General features: G+C 42.8%; 3 protein-coding genes and 1 pseudogene across 3 annotated transcripts; 1 reads left to right on the forward strand and 3 right to left on the reverse strand.

Moving 5' to 3' along the window:
* Positions 1-932, reverse strand: part of LOC120288738 — a 3,396-nt pseudogene extending 2,464 nt beyond the window's left edge.
* Positions 933-2,114: 1,182 nt separating this feature from the next.
* LOC104422184 (NADH dehydrogenase [ubiquinone] iron-sulfur protein 1, mitochondrial) lies at positions 2,115-9,501 on the reverse strand. Its single transcript, XM_010034434.3, is given in 9 exon segments — positions 2,115-3,115; positions 3,118-3,183; positions 3,186-3,363; positions 3,564-3,658; positions 3,661-3,937; positions 5,939-6,233; positions 8,118-8,364; positions 8,957-9,214; positions 9,217-9,501. Coding segments are annotated over 9 exon segments (2,232 nt in total). The 5' UTR covers positions 9,380-9,501; the 3' UTR covers positions 2,115-2,462.
* A 1,542-nt stretch (positions 9,502-11,043) lies between these two features.
* LOC104423733 (PHD finger protein MALE MEIOCYTE DEATH 1) lies at positions 11,044-13,554 on the forward strand. The gene is made up of 3 exons (XM_010036186.3): positions 11,044-11,338; positions 11,675-11,918; positions 12,009-13,554. The coding sequence occupies exons 1-3, from the start codon at positions 11,044-11,046 to the stop codon at positions 13,552-13,554; spliced, it is 2,085 nt and encodes a 694-aa protein (XP_010034488.2).
* Positions 13,555-15,819: 2,265 nt separating this feature from the next.
* On the reverse strand, positions 15,820-17,369 carry LOC104422186 (probable methyltransferase PMT19). The gene has a single exon (XM_010034435.3). It carries the CDS (start codon positions 17,275-17,277, stop codon positions 16,084-16,086), a length of 1,194 nt encoding a protein of 397 aa, XP_010032737.1. The 5' UTR covers positions 17,278-17,369; the 3' UTR covers positions 15,820-16,083.
* Positions 17,370-19,181: the final 1,812 nt, after the last annotated feature.

A 19,181-nucleotide genomic window follows, 5' to 3' on the forward strand; every position in this document is an offset into this window, starting at 1 on the left:
ACTAAAGATGAAGTTACCATGCCAATAATTATTAAGGTTAAATATGAGGCATACCCTACCATTTCCCTTTTTTTTTTATTCTTTTTTGGTTTTTTCCTTTTCTTTCTCATTTGAAACAAAAAATTGTTTACTTCTTCTCCAAAAATATTTCATTTGGTAGTTAGTTAACTGATTATTGTATTTCTGATAAAAAAACTAATTATTTTGTTAATTATTTATATGTTTCTTTTTTTTACTGGGAAAATATTATTAAAAAATAATTTAAGCACAAGTGAGAGGATAACCTTTGAGTAAATTGCGTATAATGCATAAATCAACCGCAATATTCATTTTTGAGTAAATTCTTATGAATTTGTACTAAAGATTGAAGTCAAAAAATTCACAATCATGACAATACTCTAGGAAATAAAGTAAATAATTTGTAGATAAAACTAACATTTTTTTTACTCCGATATATGATTAGTACTTGATTAGATTATAATAATGAAGTATAAATTTAAAAGAAGACAACCATAAACAAATGTTGAAATGTAATGGGTACAGAAGAAGCGGCTAGGGTGAAAAAAATTATTTGAAAAGGATGTGGATAATTTATTTTTTTTAGTGAAATCGAAAAAAAGAAGAAAAAATGTAAGAAATAATTTTAAATCAAGAGTGAGATCACAAGGGATAATGTTATCAATTCGATATGATAAGGAATGTCAGAAGCCAATAAATTGGTGAAAATAGCGCGAGCCTTTAAATATTGTGTTAATGGATATATATTTCGAAATAGTAAGTTTGACTTTTCAAGGTATCCAAAAAATAAAAGCCAAAAAAAAAAAAAAATCAGTGAGTTCCCTAAACCGATTTTAGGGTCCATTCCAAATTCCAAAATCTAAGAATCGACCATAAGCCGGCAGCTTCCAGATTCCAGGGTTGGACCAACCCATCCTTAGAACTGCTTGCCCTACTTTCTAATTCAGAAATAAACAATAACTTCAGTGTAAGCTGACATCCTAATTGAGGGACTGACTATACTATCTCTAGATAGGAGAAGTTTAAGGACCGTTCTCATTTCTCTTCAAAGGAAACCCCCCCGTTTTTTATCCCGTCAGGCAAATGGTTATCCAAGTCCTCTGGCATTTCAATTTGAGAACTTCTTCTCGACTCTAGATATTGTGAACCCACTTGTTTTGTCCGATTTTCTCTTCTTTTTTTAAGGAAAATTTTTTAATATAACATCGCTCTTTCTTATCCCATATTGAGAGAACCCATATAAAAATCCGACATCGTTACGTGCTTTCAGCAAGTGAAGATTTCTACTGTTACTTTAGCTTTCATCATGCTTGATTAAAAGACAAGTTGGATAATTTATTATTGCTTTAGATTTCTCTTTATTTTTTACTGGTATAGTGGTATGTCAGTTCTCACCGTTTTGTTTCCCAGTATTGCAGTATTAAATATTGTGTTAATGGATATATATTTTGAAAGAGTTAGTTTGACCTTTCAAGATATACAAAAAGAAAAGCAGAAAAAAAAAAAAAAAAAGGAACATAGCCAGTTCCTTAAACCGATTTTAGGGCTGGTTCTAACTTCCGAAATGTACGAACCGATCCTATGCTGGTAAGTTCCGGATCCCAGGGTTGGACCAGCCCATCCTCAGAACCGTTTACCCTACTTTCTAATTTGGAAATAAACAATAACTTCGGTTTAAGCTGACATCGTAATTGACGGGCTGACTTATCTCTAGATAGGAGTTCATGGGCCCTTCTCATTCCTCTTCAAAGGGCCCAAATATTTATCCTGTCAAGGCAAATAGTCATCCCCATCCTCCGGCATTTCGATTTGAGCAAATGCTTTCTCGGGCCAGATGCAAGGTTCTTTCCACTATGTGTATAGCTGTCTTCAAGTGAAAATTTTACAGCTCAAGGTAGTCCTAAGCTAAGTCGAGGCACTTTGGATTCATATGCATCGGATGCCTAGTAGCTGCAAGCATCTACACTTTTGGGGAGAGAACCAAAACTCGGCATTTAGCAATCAGTCGAACAGGAAAACCAAAAAAAAAAAAAAAAACCCTTCACCATTTTATGGTCACTCAAACCATAAGGGTGCAACCATCACTGCTACTGCCAGAAGATGAAAGATGGCTTTATTTCAAATATGATGAAGTGAGTAGCGAAAAGTAGTCTCAAATTGAAAAATTTACAAAATTAAAACGGATAAAATAAGAAAGGTATGACCTTCTCGGAAGACACCAAATAATTAGATTCTCGAGTTACTCTTGAACCCACAAGAGAAGAATCCTCAAAGATAAGTGTCGAAGTACGGAGCAATATGCCATTTATGTGCACTACTCCATATGGCATGGTGGAAGTGTCTAAGCTAAGTCTAATGCCAAAAAACTCCCTTACACAGCCGAAATATGGCAACATACAAGAAAGCCATTCTGCAACTTTATTTAAAATCATTCCACTCACCGGTTATTTCTTCAACAGCATTGCACTGCATTGCGCCATTATCTTCGATGCCCTGGTTATAGCATCGGTCATGTAGAAATTCTCTACTGCTGTTCCAAAGTCGTTTGGACTGATCTTTTGGTTTGTGTTGGGTCTCACTGTAGTAGTTGAAATTGTGGTGGGTTCCCTCTCATCCACGCTCACAAGATTTGGTGCCACTGTCCAAATCCGGGACCGGATCCCTCCAACACTATCATAAGGCAACTGAACTCCTGCCACCTCTGACAAAGCACGAACAATCTTCCAGTCATCTCTTGCATCACCAACCGTTGGAACTGCAGGAAGAGTCTGCTGAACGCATCCTTCAGTATTTTCATATGTACCTTCCTTTTCGCTGAAGGCGGATGCTGGAAGAATGACATTGGCACGATATACACTTTGATCTCCATGATGGCCCTGATAAACTACAAATGCATCGTCAGGAATGTCCTTCAAGTTGATGTCATCTGCACCCATCAGATACACAAATTTTGCGGACTTGATGCTGTCAGGAGATTGTGGAACAAGTCCAAGATCGAGGGCCGCAGCTTGAGCAGCATGTAGAAGCAACACATTGTAACCATTCCAGTCAGGCCTCACAACATTCCCGTTCTTAGCGATGGTCTCAATGGCAGAAAAATTGCATCTGAATCCTCTCTCTCAAAGAGCCCAGCACCCACAATAATAGCCGGGTTTTTGGCATTTTAAGAGTTGAGCAGAAGGGGTGGCGCCCCTCAGCAAGTTCAGTCAGAGTTTGAGGGCCTGTGCCAAGATGTTCGTGATCATAGTTGAAATCAGTTGGCGGACCAATATAACCCACCTTTGCGTGTGTAGCACGGACTGTCTTGCGGATTCTTGCATTCACCATAGCAGCTTCTACTCTTGGCTGGTTGAACAAAATGGAAAAGAGAGCCAGAAATCAGATCAAATCAACAGAAAAACCACGGATCTCAAAGAAAGGGTCAAAGCCACAAGGACGGTGTAAATGTCCTATTCTTCAAGGAATTAAAGATTGTCATCACCAAAATATTATCATGAAAGCAGTCTGGATGGTCATCCGTCAACAATCTAACAATTATACATTACCTGAGTTCCAACCAAAAGGAAAACATCTGCCTTCTCAAGACCAGCAATGCCAGTATTCATAATATATCCTGATCGCAGATCAGCATTAGGTGCTTCCCATTGCCTTCACACATTACATTATTGGACCCCATTCTGTTCAAGAAATCTTTGAGTGCCATCATAGACTCTGCATCAGATAGTTTGCCAGCAACACCAACAATCTCTTCTGGTGCGACTTTATGGATAACCTCACCAACCATGGCAAGGGCATCATGCCAGCTCACAGCCTGGAAACGCCCATCAGCACCACGAATCATGGGGTCATTAAGCCTCTGCCTCTTAAGGCCATCATAACAAAAACGAGTTTTATCGGATATCCATTCCTCATTTATATCCTGCAACAAAAGTTCCAAAGCTGAATAATCCACTGAGAGTTCTCAATGTGTGTGCAGGCATACACATGCATCTGTCCAAGAAAGAGTGTACAAGAGAGAACAGCAGGGGAAAGAATGTGAAGGAAGGGAGAGAGAGAGAAAAGTCCACTCATTTGTTTGCGAGACTACAATCTCCACCAAATTAGAATCTCATGACAGTTAAAACAGTGTGCACTACCCCAGACAGCATCAATGGCAACTCACCAGCAACGTCAAGCAATTCAGCCACAGCAGCCAGAAAGAAATCTTGATGGAACACAACAAGAGCACAGGCAATTTTTACTAAAATTGAAATGCTTATCCTTGGATTGTGATAGAAAACTGCAGCAGCCAAATCACCATCCTCATGTGGCCACCATATTATAGCAGTGTTGAGAAAGTTTAAAGCATATTAATCTTAGGCTAAGATTGGCAGTGCCTATTCAAGCTCAAACAAACTTATCGGAAGCTGTTGCGAAGTCTTTCTCCCAGTGCGTATTCAATTCCAACAAGCACTTCTTTTTTGGTCAGATAACAAGCGCTTAATTCAGCTAGATTTAATCAGTTTGAAGAAACTGTTGGGCAGCAACTGATTTTTTTCAACTTCTCATCTATTCAAATTATTTTCTTCTATCTTGTAGTTTACTAATAAATTTTAAATTATTCATAGATAATGAGGGGATAACTTAGAATCTAGACATCACAAGGATCGGATAGAATACAACTTTATAACTTTTACCAAGCATATGATCAAACTGCAAACATTAAGGCACCTACAGGCATTATGGAATATTAGTGTCCACGATGAGGTCCATTAAGAGGCAAAACTAGTTGGTTTCCACCTTAGCCAAAGAGAACAAGTATGCCTTCTATGTACTTCTAGCAATGCATTGCGTGCAAACGTAATAAGGGAAATTTCTATCATCCATAAGGAGTTACTATGAATGAGCTACTCGAGAAATAAAGAGATTTTAATTAAGTAAACAGGTTAGTTATCTTTCATAAACTTATTAAAAGGTAATGCTTTTGGAATTTTTAAAAAAAAAAAAATTGTCTCTTTTAAATGTTGCCTGCCAAATGCTCGTATTGGAACATAACGATGGTGTTGACCATCCCAAGATGAACATCCTTTCCAATAACATCATTTATGATACGATAACTGCTTGAGCCAACTTCAGGATAAAATTATATCGAATTGTAGACATACACAGAAAAGTAATTCTGCAACAGTCTTAAGATGAATCTCCATTCTAAGACACTTTAATTAGCAAGTTTGGGTCAGGACATGTATCTAGTCTAGTATATCGCCATTTTCTTGTAGTGATCAGGCTATTCTGATCAATTTATCCACACAAATGTACTCATACTTTTCTTGCAGCACTTCTATCTTAGCTGCAGCACCGCCAACCCATCATTTACATACCTCAAGCTTCAGCTACATATTTATCCTACAGTCTGCCCAACACATTAACTGCTACACCTATTCCTCATAACTTCTCTTGCAGCACTTCTCTCGCAAACCTTGCACTAAACATCATTCATTAGGTTGCGAAAAAGGCTCAAGATGGACGGATTCAATACCGCAAACATATATAGGTAGAGAACCATGGGCAACACCTCCAAGCCTTTTGAGAAATTTCCACCAACCAAAGCAAAGCACCATCGGAAAAGGGAAAAACCGTGTTGCTCCAAATTTTAAGCAGAAACAGGAGTCACCTCAATTAACCAAAACTGAATTATGATTCTATAGCTTCAGAAGATATTCCATTCTTAAGTAGGTTCCTTATCACAAACAAGAAACACTATTTCTGCTTGCACTTTTATCCTGAAACCCAGAATAGAAAATCTAGACAGACTATTTCTTGAGTTAGTTAAAGAAGAAAAACTGTCCATTGAAGCCACAATGAACAAAACTTTCCTTTAAAGAATTTACTTTTGAAGGAAGGAACCAAATCTGGCAGGAAGTACAGTATGCATAATTACCTCATTCAACCGTGGAAGGATGCGCAGAACCTCTGGACCACGGCTATCAATCCGGATGTTTGAACCAACAGCATCAGTAATATCAATAGTCTCTGTTCCTTTCAACTCCCAATTTCGAGCCTTAAATGCAAACGGCTTAGAAGTTAGAGCACCAACAGGACAAATATCAATAACATTTCCAGAAAGTTCACTTGTCATGAGTTTTTCCACGTAAGTCCCAATTTCCTCTCCACTACCACGTCCCAGTACGCCAAGGTCTTGAACACCAGCAATCTCAGTTGCAAACCTGACACATCTGTCAGAAAAGTACATACCTATGTAAGCAATGGACCTTGGAGGATAACCAATGGCAACGTGAAAATGCTCAAAGCACACAAAATTCACAAAGCCCACCCCATAAAGTATGAAAGAACAAGAGAAGACCAATTCCAATTAAACTAGACTCGAAAATGTTATTAACTAAGCTAGTGACCAAGCAAGTGTGATGTTGAAAGATACTCTAGAAAAAGGAAACAACTTCTGAGTTTATCATCTAAGCCCAAAAAAGAACAATCTCTGAGGGAAATGTACAAGAAACAGCTTCCATAAAGATGGCAGAAAGTTGGCAAAAATGCAAAACACACTAGAAGACATGAAATGGAAAGTGAAAAGGCGTCAACAGGTTCACCCATATTAAATAAAGGAAATCAGCAACATAAAAGAAAATTCAGAAGCAAAAACCCATCACAAGAAATAAGGAATGCAGAACTTCAAATCAGGATAGGACATCGTAGAAGAAAAGCTGTTAAAGGTGAGTCGTCAACAAAGCTCTGAGTTACTAGATAGCATAGATAGAATATCTAAAAAGTTGGAAGTTATTTTAAGAATTTGCTTCTTTCAATTTTAATTAGTCACCAGTATGATTTTTGCGGAAAACAATATTCACCTGCTTCAAGTAAGCAACTTCCCACTGAGAGCACCCAGTTTCATGGAAACTCTAGTTTCATGCACACCATTATCTCGGAAATTTTGACAAATTTGGCATATCAGGAATGAAAATCACATCATGAAGCCTACTTACATGGCATTACATCTCTTCCTGTTAGTCCTCCAAGAACATCATTTTGGGCATTGGCAAACTTAACCTTACATTCATTTAATCAGAAATTTTCAAAGCATATGAAAATATTTGGCTTATGCAATTCATTCAATTCTTTCCCCATGAGTAGTACTTGCAAGTGCTTTGGTAGTGTACAGCCAAAATAAACAGTGAGGGGGGGAAGCTTCACTTGGTAAAGTTGTCAAACAAACATGGTTGAACTGGAAAAAGAGACGATACAAAAATCGTCATATGTGAATGTTTAATAATCAAAGGAACAATTGACATCTTGATTTTGTCCACTCGTCACTTTTTTCCCATTTGTGCCCTCTCCCTAGAGTTATCTTCATGTGTAAAAGCTTTGAACTTTGCTACATGATTGCCACCCTGATTGCTGAACTTGTCAAGTTTTCCTATCTTGTTTGAGAAAAAACTCTTTTTTTTCCTAATTCACTCCCAGAATGCGACAATAGGTCATATTTGCTAATGCAGAGACTAGAGGGGGTTAGTGGGACACTGATTAAGTGTGAAATTATGAAACCAGATTCAGAATTTCTGAACAGATTGATGACACCATATCTGGGAATGGAAGTAGGCCAGACAAGTCTGAAGTTTCCCACCTTGTCCAGGTAGTTTCTATTACATCATAAAGATTATCTTTCATAGGAACATCAAAATAAAACTACTTCCTTTAATCAAAAGATTCCCATAGAGATGCATTAATAATCTAAATTCTACTTTGGCAAACAGTTCAGCTGCCAAAGATTATGGCATCAAGTCATAACAACAACAAATCCCGATCATCAAGGTTCGAAGCCTGCCCATCCCAATCCCCATTTAAAAGAAATGATACTAATTACTGATGCTATGCTTACAACTTGGAATTGGAAATGAGTACATGAAAGATCTATACAAATCCCTTTCGACTCCCAAAACGTAACTTTTTCATCCAAACAACAAAACGATCACACTGTGCTGTACATAAATACCAATGAAGCATTCTCTAGTTCCCAAGTAATCAATTTTGAAATAAGTGGAAGAAAAACTAAACATGGTGTGGGCAAAATCAGTGATGCTAATTAAAAAGGTGAAAATGCTAACCTTGTACACTGGATACAGCGAGTCATGACAGTCTTTACTAGAGGGCCAAGATTCTTATCGACCACTGATCTCTTCACTTCAGTGAACCGTCCTCGATCAGACCCAAAAGCCATAGATTGATCCTGAAGATCACACTCACCACCTTGGTCACAAATTGGACAATCTAAGGGATGGTTCATCAATAAGAACTCCATCACCCCTTCTCGTGCTTTCTTAGCAATTGGAGTGTCCGTCTTGATCTTCATCCCTGACAATTAAATTCTATTTATAAGAATGTCTTCCGAAAGTAACCAACAGTCTTCAACAGATGCTCTAAAGATTGGAAATTCCAATCGACATATATGACAACTGCAGGAACTAACTGGTCATCGAAATTTGCAGAGACACCACTGGTGAATATATTGCACAAAATCAGAGGAGTATCCTATCATCTAACCTAGTATAGAACACCGTCTAATATCAATCAACAGTATAAGCACAGCTCTCGTCTAAACAAGTATAGAACACCGTTGACTGCATATACTTCTTGATATTAGCCACTATAACTGACTCGTTTTACTAGTGATAAGCATAAAGCCAATTACGAATTTGCAGAATCATACACCAAATGAATAACAACAAAATCAGAATACGTAGTACAGATTATAACATCATTAACTTAACCCCACGAGCACATAGTTAGATAAATCAGTTCGAACTGAAGTCTGCAAAACTTCAGCAAGTTGGATTTCCATTTCCCAACCGGAAACAACAAAATCAAATTCAAAATAAACGCATTGAAAGTTAGAAACAACATCCGTGGAAAACAACTAAAGCCCCCTCCCCCCAAATCAAATTACCAGGAAGCGCAGGCATAGCGCAGGAAGCGACCGGCTTCGGGGACTTCTCGACCTCAACCAAACACATCCTACAGTTCCCGGCGATCGACAGCCGGTTGTGGTAACAGAACCTCGGGATGTCGACCCCGGCGACCTCGCACGCCTGGAGGACCGTCATGCCCTTGGGGATCTTCACCGGGTACCCGTCCACGAACACCTCGATCGCGTCCTCCGGGTTCGGCAAGTGGACCCGGGCGCCGGCGACGGGCTTCCGGGGGGAAGCTCCGGGGCGGGATCGGGCTGAGCCTGGGCGGCGGAGGCCTCGGGGCTCTGCCGCTCGGGCGTGGACCCGATCGCGCGGGCGAGCCCGTGCCTCGGCGGTTCCCGGAGGAGCCGCGAGGCGGCGGGCCGGAGAGCCCTCGAAGCCAGCAACCCTAGCCCCATTTCCCCCTCGCCTCTCGCGGTCTTGCCGGCCTACACCCCCGCGTCGGACGGAACCGGTGCTCGTGCGGCGGTCGTCGGCGGCCGGCGAGCGAGCGAGCGAGCGATCGATCGATCTCCGGCAATGGCGAGGGAGGATGGGGATCGTCCTCGTCGGAGCTCGAATCGAAGAAGAGATTCGCGCAGAGATATAGAGATGGAGAGAGAGAGAGAGCTCAGTGATTAGGTTGCGTTGGATGCTCGCCTGGCGTCTCTTCTCCACACGACTGCAACTCCCCGGGTCGGGTGGGCTCGTCGAGTCGGTTCGCGGCCGACCCGTTCGTCGTTTTGGGCCTCCTTGGCGTTTGGGCCGGGCCTTTAATGGGCCTCATGGCTACCATATGAATCTACTTAAAAGATTCAAATTTCCATGGACTTCTCTTGAATCCTTGGTGCTCGATTAAGAAGTGAACTCACCGAACGAAGGGAGCCAGTGGTCCCACACGAGAGCCTCCGAAGCTTGTCTGTTTCAAAATATAGGGACGGCAAGCTTCATGGATGGATCCCCCAAATTAACATTCCGGTGCCTATGTGCCCGCACTCTTACTAATACCTGTATATTTGTCTTCCCCAAGAGAAGAATATATCTTTTTTAATGTTTTACATCTCGGTGATCATGGGATATGAACAAGGACGGAGATAAAGTTTTTTAAGGATTTGCTTAGGTCTAAATTGATATGTGAAGGAAAAGTAGAATAGTTTATGGAAATTGAAGGTTAAAATGACAAAGGTTGCATTTGTATTGACGATACGTCATGCGGGCTCGTGTTTCTAATCTATATCCGAAACCCTTTTCTTATAAGATGTGATGGAGATGACAATTGAGTGGTCACTGTGCTCAATTATGTTCCTCTCTTGTTTCGTTTGTTTGTGAAGAACCATGCATGTGCTTCGATTCTAAGGCCCCTTCAAATTTTAGGTCTTGAGTGGTCACTGTGATGTTCCTCTCTTGTTTCGTTTGTTTGTGAAGAACCATGCATGTGCATCCCCATTTCAAGAAAGGGAAGGGGGACCACCATCAAAAGCCAACCGATGGTGGGAAGGCATATGATCAACATCCTCAAAAATGTCTTCCTTGTTGAAAGGAAATGAAAAAGGTGAGGTGACCATCCACATCAAATTTATAAATTTGAGATAATCAATAGACAGAAAAAGAAAAAAAAAATCAAATATTCAATTGCAAGATAAGAAAAAAATTAGGTTGGGGGCAAATGTCATTGGACCATGAAATTGATTTAAAAATCAAGAGATTTCTTAGTAAAGTACGTGAAGTTAATTTTTTAAATAAAATTAATTTTGTCACAATTTGTGAATCTTTTTTCACCATCCGACAAATAAAATAATATTTCTCGCGATGATTGGGGGGTGAAATTGAAAAACACTGGACGCTCTCGTTAAAAAAACCTAACGGTTAGTTTTTTTAGCGGGCAAACGCCCGACCCCTCAAACCGCAGTCAACCGCCATTTGAAGCTCCTTCAACAGACTTCAAGACTCCATTTTTCAATCTGTTAAGCTCCTTCTTTCTCTCTCTCTCTCTCGCTCTTTCTCTTGGGAGCTTGGCGGAATTCCTTCTGGTTCGAAGAAAGCACGGCGTCGAGTGTTCGCAAGCGGAAGAACCCACTTCGAGATGTCGCTCCCGTTCCTCCAGGCTTGTGGGAAGAGGAAGCGGCGGCCCAAGATCTTCAACTTCGGCGACTTCTGCGATCCCGGGTGCCCGATCAGGCCAGCCGGCCCGTTCCGCGACAACATCTGCCTGTTCCTCGAGGAATGCGGCGTGCCTGGGGAGCCTGCAGCCAGTGACCTGCCCGTCTGGTGCACCCTCCTGATGCACCAGAAGACGGGCGTGGTCGTCCCCCTGTACACTGTCCAAGAAACCATGACCCCCTCGTCTCCCTCCTTCTGCGATCACTGCCGATTTGCAGGTAACTTGACCGATTGCAGACTTGATTCCCTGTTGTCTGTTGCTAATTCGTGGGTTAGTTCTCTGGCAAGTACGAATTTTGATGGGTTAAGCGTGAATTACCGTTTGGAAATGTTTGTCATGTAAAACCGGGGGGGTTGCAGATTTTCAGTACTTCTTTTCTCATGGATGTGTTTGATTTTTTCCAACAAAGTCTTGATTGCGATGTCCTAGGAACTTGATGGGTTTTAGGTTTGATATAAGGATTTCCTTCAAAAGAATCTAAGGATTACGAATTCGTAGTGTTTTTTCTTTTTCTTTTTTTTTCTCATGGATGTTTTCTAATTGCCTGATCAAGGTTGGGGAAACCATTATATGTCGGGACGGAGGTATCACTTGATAATCCCGAAGGACGGTTGCTGGAGTAGGCCTCTGGAGGAGTGTGACCTCGACGAGCCGAACCATCTGCTTCATGGCCTCATTCATGGTAATGGGTTTGGGCACTTAATCTGCATCAATGGCATCGAAGGGGGCTCCAAGTTTCTCTGTGGAAGGGAAATTATGGATCTCTGGGACCGCATTTGCAACAATCTACTAGTCAGGTAAGTTGAAATGTAATTAAACTGGGAAGCACAATGTTATCTGCCACCTACTAGTAATCTGATATTCCTTGTTTTAAAATCTTTCTGCAGGAAAGTGACAGTTGAGGATGTCTCCAGGAAGCAATCTATGGATCTCCGTTTGCTATATGGGGTCGCTTATGGACACACATGGTTCGGGAGATGGAGTTACAGATTCCTCAGAGGAAGCTTTGGAGTTAAAGAGCACCATTATCACCAAGCAATGGAATTTCTTGGCTCGCTTGAGCTTGTCAAAGTCCTTGAGGATTTCAGCGGCACCGAACATTTCAAAGAGATCAAGCAGATCATTTGTCATTACAAAGGTATGAGTAAAACCAATTTAGTCACCATAAAGGACCTTCTCAAGTACATGTTGACTGTCAAGTCGCATTCAACTCGCAAGAGCAAACCCGCCATACCTGCTGGGCCTCTCCCCTCCTTGAAGTGGAAACTGTTGACTAGAGCGTCTCTGCAGAACAAGCATCTTTCACAGATGAAGCCAATAAAGTTTAGAAAATTCACAAGTGCTGTAGCAGAAATGGATAGCAGATGGCCTGCAAGGAGGATGGAGCAGGCAGCAGAAGTGATTGTGAATGCGCTGCTAGAAGCGAGAGGTAAAAAGTTGGGCTGCACTGGAATGACCCGCCAAGACGTGCGAGATGCAGCCAGGTTACATATCGGGGACACAGGCTTGATCGATAATGTGCTGAAGATCCTCAACAATGTGATTGTTGGGGATTATGTCGTGCGCCGTGCAGTGAACCCATTGACACGGATCCTGGAGTACACAATCCATGAGTTCGATGGTGGCAGGGAACCACCGGAGCAGTTGGTCAAAGAGACGCTATTATCACCATCTCTTGCGGTTGGCCACGATGTTTACAAGGACATGGCAAGAGTGTACAGCGCAGTGTTCCTGAATCATCCCACATCGGATTGCGTTGGATCGGCTGCTCAGGTGCTTCTGGACAGCAAGCATTTCATGAAGGAATGGCCATTTCAAGATGAGGAAGACCAGTTGCTCACTTTCATTTGCAATCTCATCCCTAGCATAGATAGGCTAGAGACTCTGCCAAGGAAGAAAGTCCCACCTGGTGAGATTATCATGGTTCCACTGCACGCTACGGTCGGGGACTTGAAGGCAGCAGCTGAGAGCGCATTTAGGGAGACCTACTGTGCTTTTGAACACCTTGTGGTGACAGATATTGAAGCCGTGAAAGAAACAGAGGACACCGAGGTGCTCTTTGGGATCATGGAGTCGGGCCAGGAGGTTTGGGTGAGGGGAACCGGGATGGATGTGGACAGTCAGTTGAGATATGAAGGTGGAAGCGAGAATTGGGAGGTTAGATGCATGTGCGGGGCTGAAGATGACGATGGGGAGAGAATGGTGGCCTGTGACCTCTGTGAAGTGTGGCAGCACACGCGATGCTGTGGAATTGACGATACTGACAACGTCCCACCTTTGTTTGTGTGCTCAGCGTGCTGCAAGTCATTAGCACAATCGAGACAAGAGGACAGCCCCTTGGAGTTCAGATACTCGGGTGAGCTTGAGCTGTTTGGATGTCTCCTTCCTCCTCCAACTAGGGAGCCAGAATATGATATGGGGATCCAGTGTTAGATTTTTGGGCAGAAAATTGCAGCAAGAGGGTGATTTACCATTGATGGAGATCCTCAAATTGAAGATCTTTTAGTCAGGGTTCTGAAAGATGGATAGACACATACTGGTGTACATACGTTCTTTTGGATATTTCAAATAAATTCGAAGGGAACGAAGAATTTCAATTGAAGTGTCTGTTCCACTCTCATGCTCTCTCTCTCTCTCTATCCTGCATGTGATACTAGTAGATCTGATTTACAAGGTTGTGCTTGCAAACAACAGAATCTCTTCCTTCTGTTCTATCAAATACAAATATTGAATATGTTGGGATAGAATAAACCTTCACCATGAACAAGGCAGACCTTATTCGGGACGATCATGTCAACTCATGTGCTTTCTTTAGGGAAACACAGTAGGGACAGATGCAACCGTGGAGATTTCATGCATACAATGGAATAACAGGCATAGGCATGCGACAGGACTGATTATTTATAAGAACTGTGCAGTAGCGACTATGAATTCGAGTCCACTACATCAGTGAAGAATGCCTTAGCAGAGAAAAATGCTGCTGATGTAACCCCGTTTGAGCTAAAAGCATTTTAATGGGAAGTGAGTCTGGACGATCTGAGAGCATTGGCATAACTGGAAGGGAAAGTATTAGACCTGCAGCTAGTACCTTATATCTATTCAATATGAGGAGCCCCAAGGAAGAAAATATCCAAAGGAACAGAAAATGAGCAACTGGTTAGTGGAGCAATAATTGAATGACATGCTAGCTGAAATAGTTTATACTTAAGACAAAAATTGTTAGATCAAATTACTAACAGACCAAATATCAACCTGCAGATCCGGGGTTATCTACTGCAAGGTGCTCTGCAGTGCTAGCTGTTCATGTAGCTACAATGGACATATCTTATGCTGCTCCTCATCAAGAAGTAATGCTTCAATTTATCAGCTCGTGTACTGTTTGTTCCTCAAATTATCCAAGCCCTTCTAAATAGAGGTTTAAGACACTTGGGTTACCTGCAAAACTCACATTTGTGGTCAGCCTTGATGCAGCTAGCGGCACCATCTGAGCAAACAGATCTAATGCTGCTGACAATTTGTATTTGAGATTAGTGTGATGTGGAATCAAAAACTCAGGGCTGTTGAGGATTGAGGTCATTAACACCACTAGTGAGAGAAGGTGATAAACCTTAGTCTCGATGTTGAAGTGCACCAGAACTATGATACCTGTATACGTAGCCGGGGGAACATTGCAAATGGCCTCTTTTATGAATTCACTGAGCTTCATGAAAAGTCGTTGTTGCCTCTTATGAATTTGTATAAGTTGCTGATCATGCTTACTTGTACTGTCCGGAATTTCACAACGTTGCCTTCCAAGAGTTCGGAAATGATGTTTCACGTCTCAATTGGTCTCTTTCTCTGTTGGAATTTCTCGATTCCTCTGCCAAAGGTGCCAGTGGTTGACAAATGGAGAGTGGAGTCAGTAGGTTAATGTTTGTAGTAATTGGTGCAACTTCACCAGCCATCGTAACTGACTGCAAAGTGCATAATGGAAATTGCATCAGGTCATTTTTTTTTTAATCGAAGGCTTCTTCAAGTCTGCAATTATTGCTATTAGTGTTAGCTTGAAGTTGAATCCATGAACTTGATAGTGCTTGGGCAGAGGATGCGAAAAAAAGGTTTTTTGCAAGCCCAGAAACTTATGTATCTGCCATCTGGGTACTTGCTACCAGTTTCAGGACCTCAATTGTGAGATTGCTTATGCATGAGCCCATTTTTCAGGCAGCCTTATAATATGTGAAAAGCTCCATCGACAGCATAGCTTATATTGAGGTTACAACTTTCCCTCTGTGCTCTGGATTTTTCTTATAAATTGTAACTCGGTACCCATTTGAACTAATAGTTATTATTTTGTCAAATAAATTTAAGTGGAGAGTTTTCAGAGAAGCGTCCATTCCGCTCTCTCTCTCACATGTGCGCGCCCATATGTCGTGCAGACACTTAAATCTGTTCCTTCTGGTCTGTGAAACAGAGAAACCGTATTTGTTTATGTTGGGAGAGAAGAAACCTTAGCATGAATTGGGCAGGCAGACCTTGTTCAATACAAATTGGAGATCAGCACGTTAATGAAGAATGCCTTCTCATAGAAGTGCAGCTGATTCAACCTCATTTTCGCTAGAAGCATTTCAATGGGAAGTCAAGCTCGACAACATCAGAGTGCCGCATATGAGTAGCATTTGGGAAGACATAATATAACGGAACGGCAAAGCATACAACTTGTTAGTCGAGCGATAATTGATGACACACCAGCAGAAATTGATACTAAAGACAGGTTTTCTTAGACCAAAATACTAACAGAGCATATATCCAACAGGCAGATTTTCAGTGCTAATAATAAACCTCTTGAATGAATAACAATCTATCTCCAACTATTGATTAAAAGACGGTGGCAAGTTTTGTATTCCTTTGACTGAACTTTAGAAAGGCTGTGTGAAATTAAAAGTCTTCCCTGTAGTGAAAAGGAAAGAAGAAGCAACCACAGGATCACCAGGAATTCTTCAATGGCTTCTCGAGCAAAGCCGAGAGGTACATCTCCTGGAGTTCTGGCCCCCGGTCAAGCTTCCGACCGACGACCCACTTTATCTTGTTGAACCCGATGCTGTCGATGAGAGGAGTGTACACATGCTCCAACTGTTCACCCACACAGAAGAAATGATCAAGCCAAAACAGACCCCCCGGTCTCAGGACCCGGTAAATGTCGAACATCAGGAAGTGCAAAAGCGTGGTCGGGATCCAGTTACTCAGCACGTGCATCGAGTGGACGATGTCCAGCGTGTTGTCGAAGAAAGGAAGCCTCTGAGAGATGCTGATGTAGAGGGGCATGACCCCCCTCGCTGCTATGAAGTTATTGAAAGGGCCATTCAAGTTCATGGAAGTGGTGACGATGGTTATGTTCCTGTCCCTCATCCTTATCGCGAAAGTGGCAACCCCACCCCCGATGTCAAGCCCGATCCTTATCGTCCCTGGCTTCTTCGTCGCCAGGACTTCGTCGATGGTGAAGTCGAGGCCGCCGTTGCTCTTGGCAGCGGTCCAGCGGTTCTTCTCAGCCCCTGCAAGGTCGAAGCAGTCCTTGCAGTCATCGAAGCCCTGCTGCCTGTGCTTCCTGTTGATGAGGCAGTCATAGTTCTTGCAAGTGTAGGCCGTCCAGACCACAGAAGAATCCGAGGGGGTGGTCCAGAGGCTAGTCGGGAGAGGGTACGGCTCCACATAGTCCCGTGGCGAGGCATGGCGGCAACGGCGGCGCGGGAGAGGCTCGCACCCCTTGAGCAGGAGCTTCTGCGCCAGGAGCTCGTCGTCCGGGCAGGAGCCGTTCACCTTGTAGGTCATGAAGCGGCGGAGCAAGTCCGGGAACATGGTGCACGGGCGCCCGACCGGGGGGTACATGGTGTCGGAGTCGAAGTTCGGGTTGACCCCGAAGGCGAGGAGCTGGCCCGAAGTGAAGGCCTTGAACTCGGGCGCGAGATCATCGTCCGATGCACCGTTCAGGGAGCCGGTCACAGCAGAGCGACCCGTGGGTTGATAAGAGACGGTGACCGTCGCTTCGGGGACGGCGATCCAAGGAGAGCGAGAGCAAGAGGAGTAGAAAGTGGTGGAGAAGAGGAGAGTGAGGAGGTTGGTCGACAAGAGGAGGAAGATGAAGAACCAGTTGGTGGTGCCGGGCCTTTTTTTATGCTCCATCTCTGGTCTCTTTTACTCACGACTAAAACAAGAGGTTCAACTGGAAGTGATTTTGCAAGATGATGCAATGCATGAAATAGGATCCTCAAGGGGGAGGGGAGGCTCTGACTGAAGTAGCTCACCGAATCATCATCATTTATATCGGATCGTACAAGAAAGGTCAAACGTGAGATTTTGAAAGGGCAGATTTGGTGGGGCTTTCAGTCCAAGAAGCGAAAACCGTCCCTCAGAAGTTTAATCCTAGTTCTTCACTGACATGGGGCCGGCCTCATTTGGGTCCCTCGCCATCCCATGCTTAAACTATAAAAAGAGCAGTACTATAAACAAATGGAAGAACCATGAAAACCGGTGAGATCTTCTCGGCATTCAATGCGATTGCCAATAGAGAACGAACCCATCGAATATATTAGGGTATGAACCGCGAGCAAATTTCAGCAAAAACGGAGCAAAGTAGTAGTATTCTAAAGCAGTCGGTATCGGAGCGTTCGAGGGTCAACAGTCATCCCAATATCTTATTATGTACGGGAAGTGGCCAAGCCGAAGCAAGAATCTAAATGGGGGGAGTCCTTAATTGCGGTGTGCATAGGTGATGTTTTAGGGGTTTGGGTTGACTTATCGAGGATGATGAATTCTCGAAATGGGGTTGCGTCGAATCGGATCCGTGATCGAAGGAACTGGACACATCTGCACGTAAACCGAAGCCAGTAAACAAAGACTTATGGTAGAGAATGGAGCGTTTAATGACCCACATCCACATGCGAAAGCCCCTCGATTCAGGGGTCCTCCTGTTTTCTGTACCGAAGGTACTACACGACTGGAAGCGCCTGTCTCTCGACCGCTTTCTCCCCGGAACTTGCGAACCAGACGCTACTAAGTTTCGAATCGTCGTTCGCACGAAAGGCTTGAGTGGCTAGGAGTTTCTTCCGTTTTTAGCAGGTTTCGAGGGTAAGGCAGCCGGGCCGTCCTGCCGTGCGGTGTGGTAGATTCAAATGCAAGCAACCGGGTCGCTCGGAAGGAGCTTTTGAGGATGCCTAGGGACAGATGCAACCGGTGGTGGCGGGGAGCGCGGATGGTCGGACCGGGAATTGAAATGGACAAAGAGAAAGAAGGGTCGATTTGCCCCAAAACTGACGTGGGACACCATCTAATCACTTGCTCCTGAAGAAAGGAAGAACGAAAGAGAGAGGATCGAGGCTCCATAATAAGTATGCATCGAGCTTCTCAGATGCGACCGGCCCTTTATTTTCCCTCTCGCCCTGCATGACTCTTTTTGACCACGGAAGAACCCGAACGGGAGATGCGTAATGCACATGTGTTCAATGTTTTTGAACATGTCAAGCACGCAAAGATGGGAGAATTGTCTAAAAATTTTAAACTTATTACAATTATAACAATTCAGCGATAAATTTTTATTTATCAATTCAATCATAAATATTTTACAATTGTGTTAGTTCAATCTGTCCATACTTAAACACTTTTTAAAAATATTTTATTTTTGAATTTTTCTTTTTTCCTTTTTTTTTCCCACCGTACCAACCACAAAGCCCTTGTTGACCGCCAATTCACAGCCCTTGCTTGGCCTCACCCAAATATGGGCTAGGCCCGGTGGTTACAAGCAAGGCGGCTTCACTCAAATCTAAGTAACACGAGACTCATTATGGCCTCCTCACCCACAAGCAAGGGTGCCTTCACTAGTGGCCCCCAAAGCCTTGGCAAGGCTAAACTCGCCCAAATTTGGGGAGGTAGGGCAAGGGCCATGACCTTACTGCTATCGACAAGGGCTTCACGGCCCTCGCCATGGTCTCACTGGCCATTATGGAGATAAAAAAAAGCAAAGAAGGATGGAAAGGAAAATTTTCAAAAAAAATTCAAAAAAATTAAATTTATTATTAAAACTTATCAGC

Source organism: Eucalyptus grandis, chromosome 10 (assembly GCF_016545825.1).
Source record: "Eucalyptus grandis isolate ANBG69807.140 chromosome 10, ASM1654582v1, whole genome shotgun sequence".
Taxonomy (NCBI): Eukaryota; Viridiplantae; Streptophyta; class Magnoliopsida; order Myrtales; family Myrtaceae; genus Eucalyptus; species Eucalyptus grandis.

Excerpts from the sequence above, each read along its gene's own strand:
- LOC104423733 (XM_010036186.3), top strand. The coding sequence starts at position 11,044 with ATGTCGCTCCCGTTCCTCCAGGCTTGTGGGAAGAGGAAGCGGCGGCCC. Across the intron at positions 11,339-11,674 it reads CGATCACTGCCGATTTGCAG|GTTGGGGAAACCATTATATG; the intron begins GTAACTTGACCG and ends TGCCTGATCAAG. Across the intron at positions 11,919-12,008 it reads TGCAACAATCTACTAGTCAG|GAAAGTGACAGTTGAGGATG; the intron begins GTAAGTTGAAAT and ends ATCTTTCTGCAG.
- LOC104422186 (XM_010034435.3), bottom strand. The coding sequence starts at position 17,277 with ATGGAGCATAAAAAAAGGCCCGGCACCACCAACTGGTTCTTCATCTTC.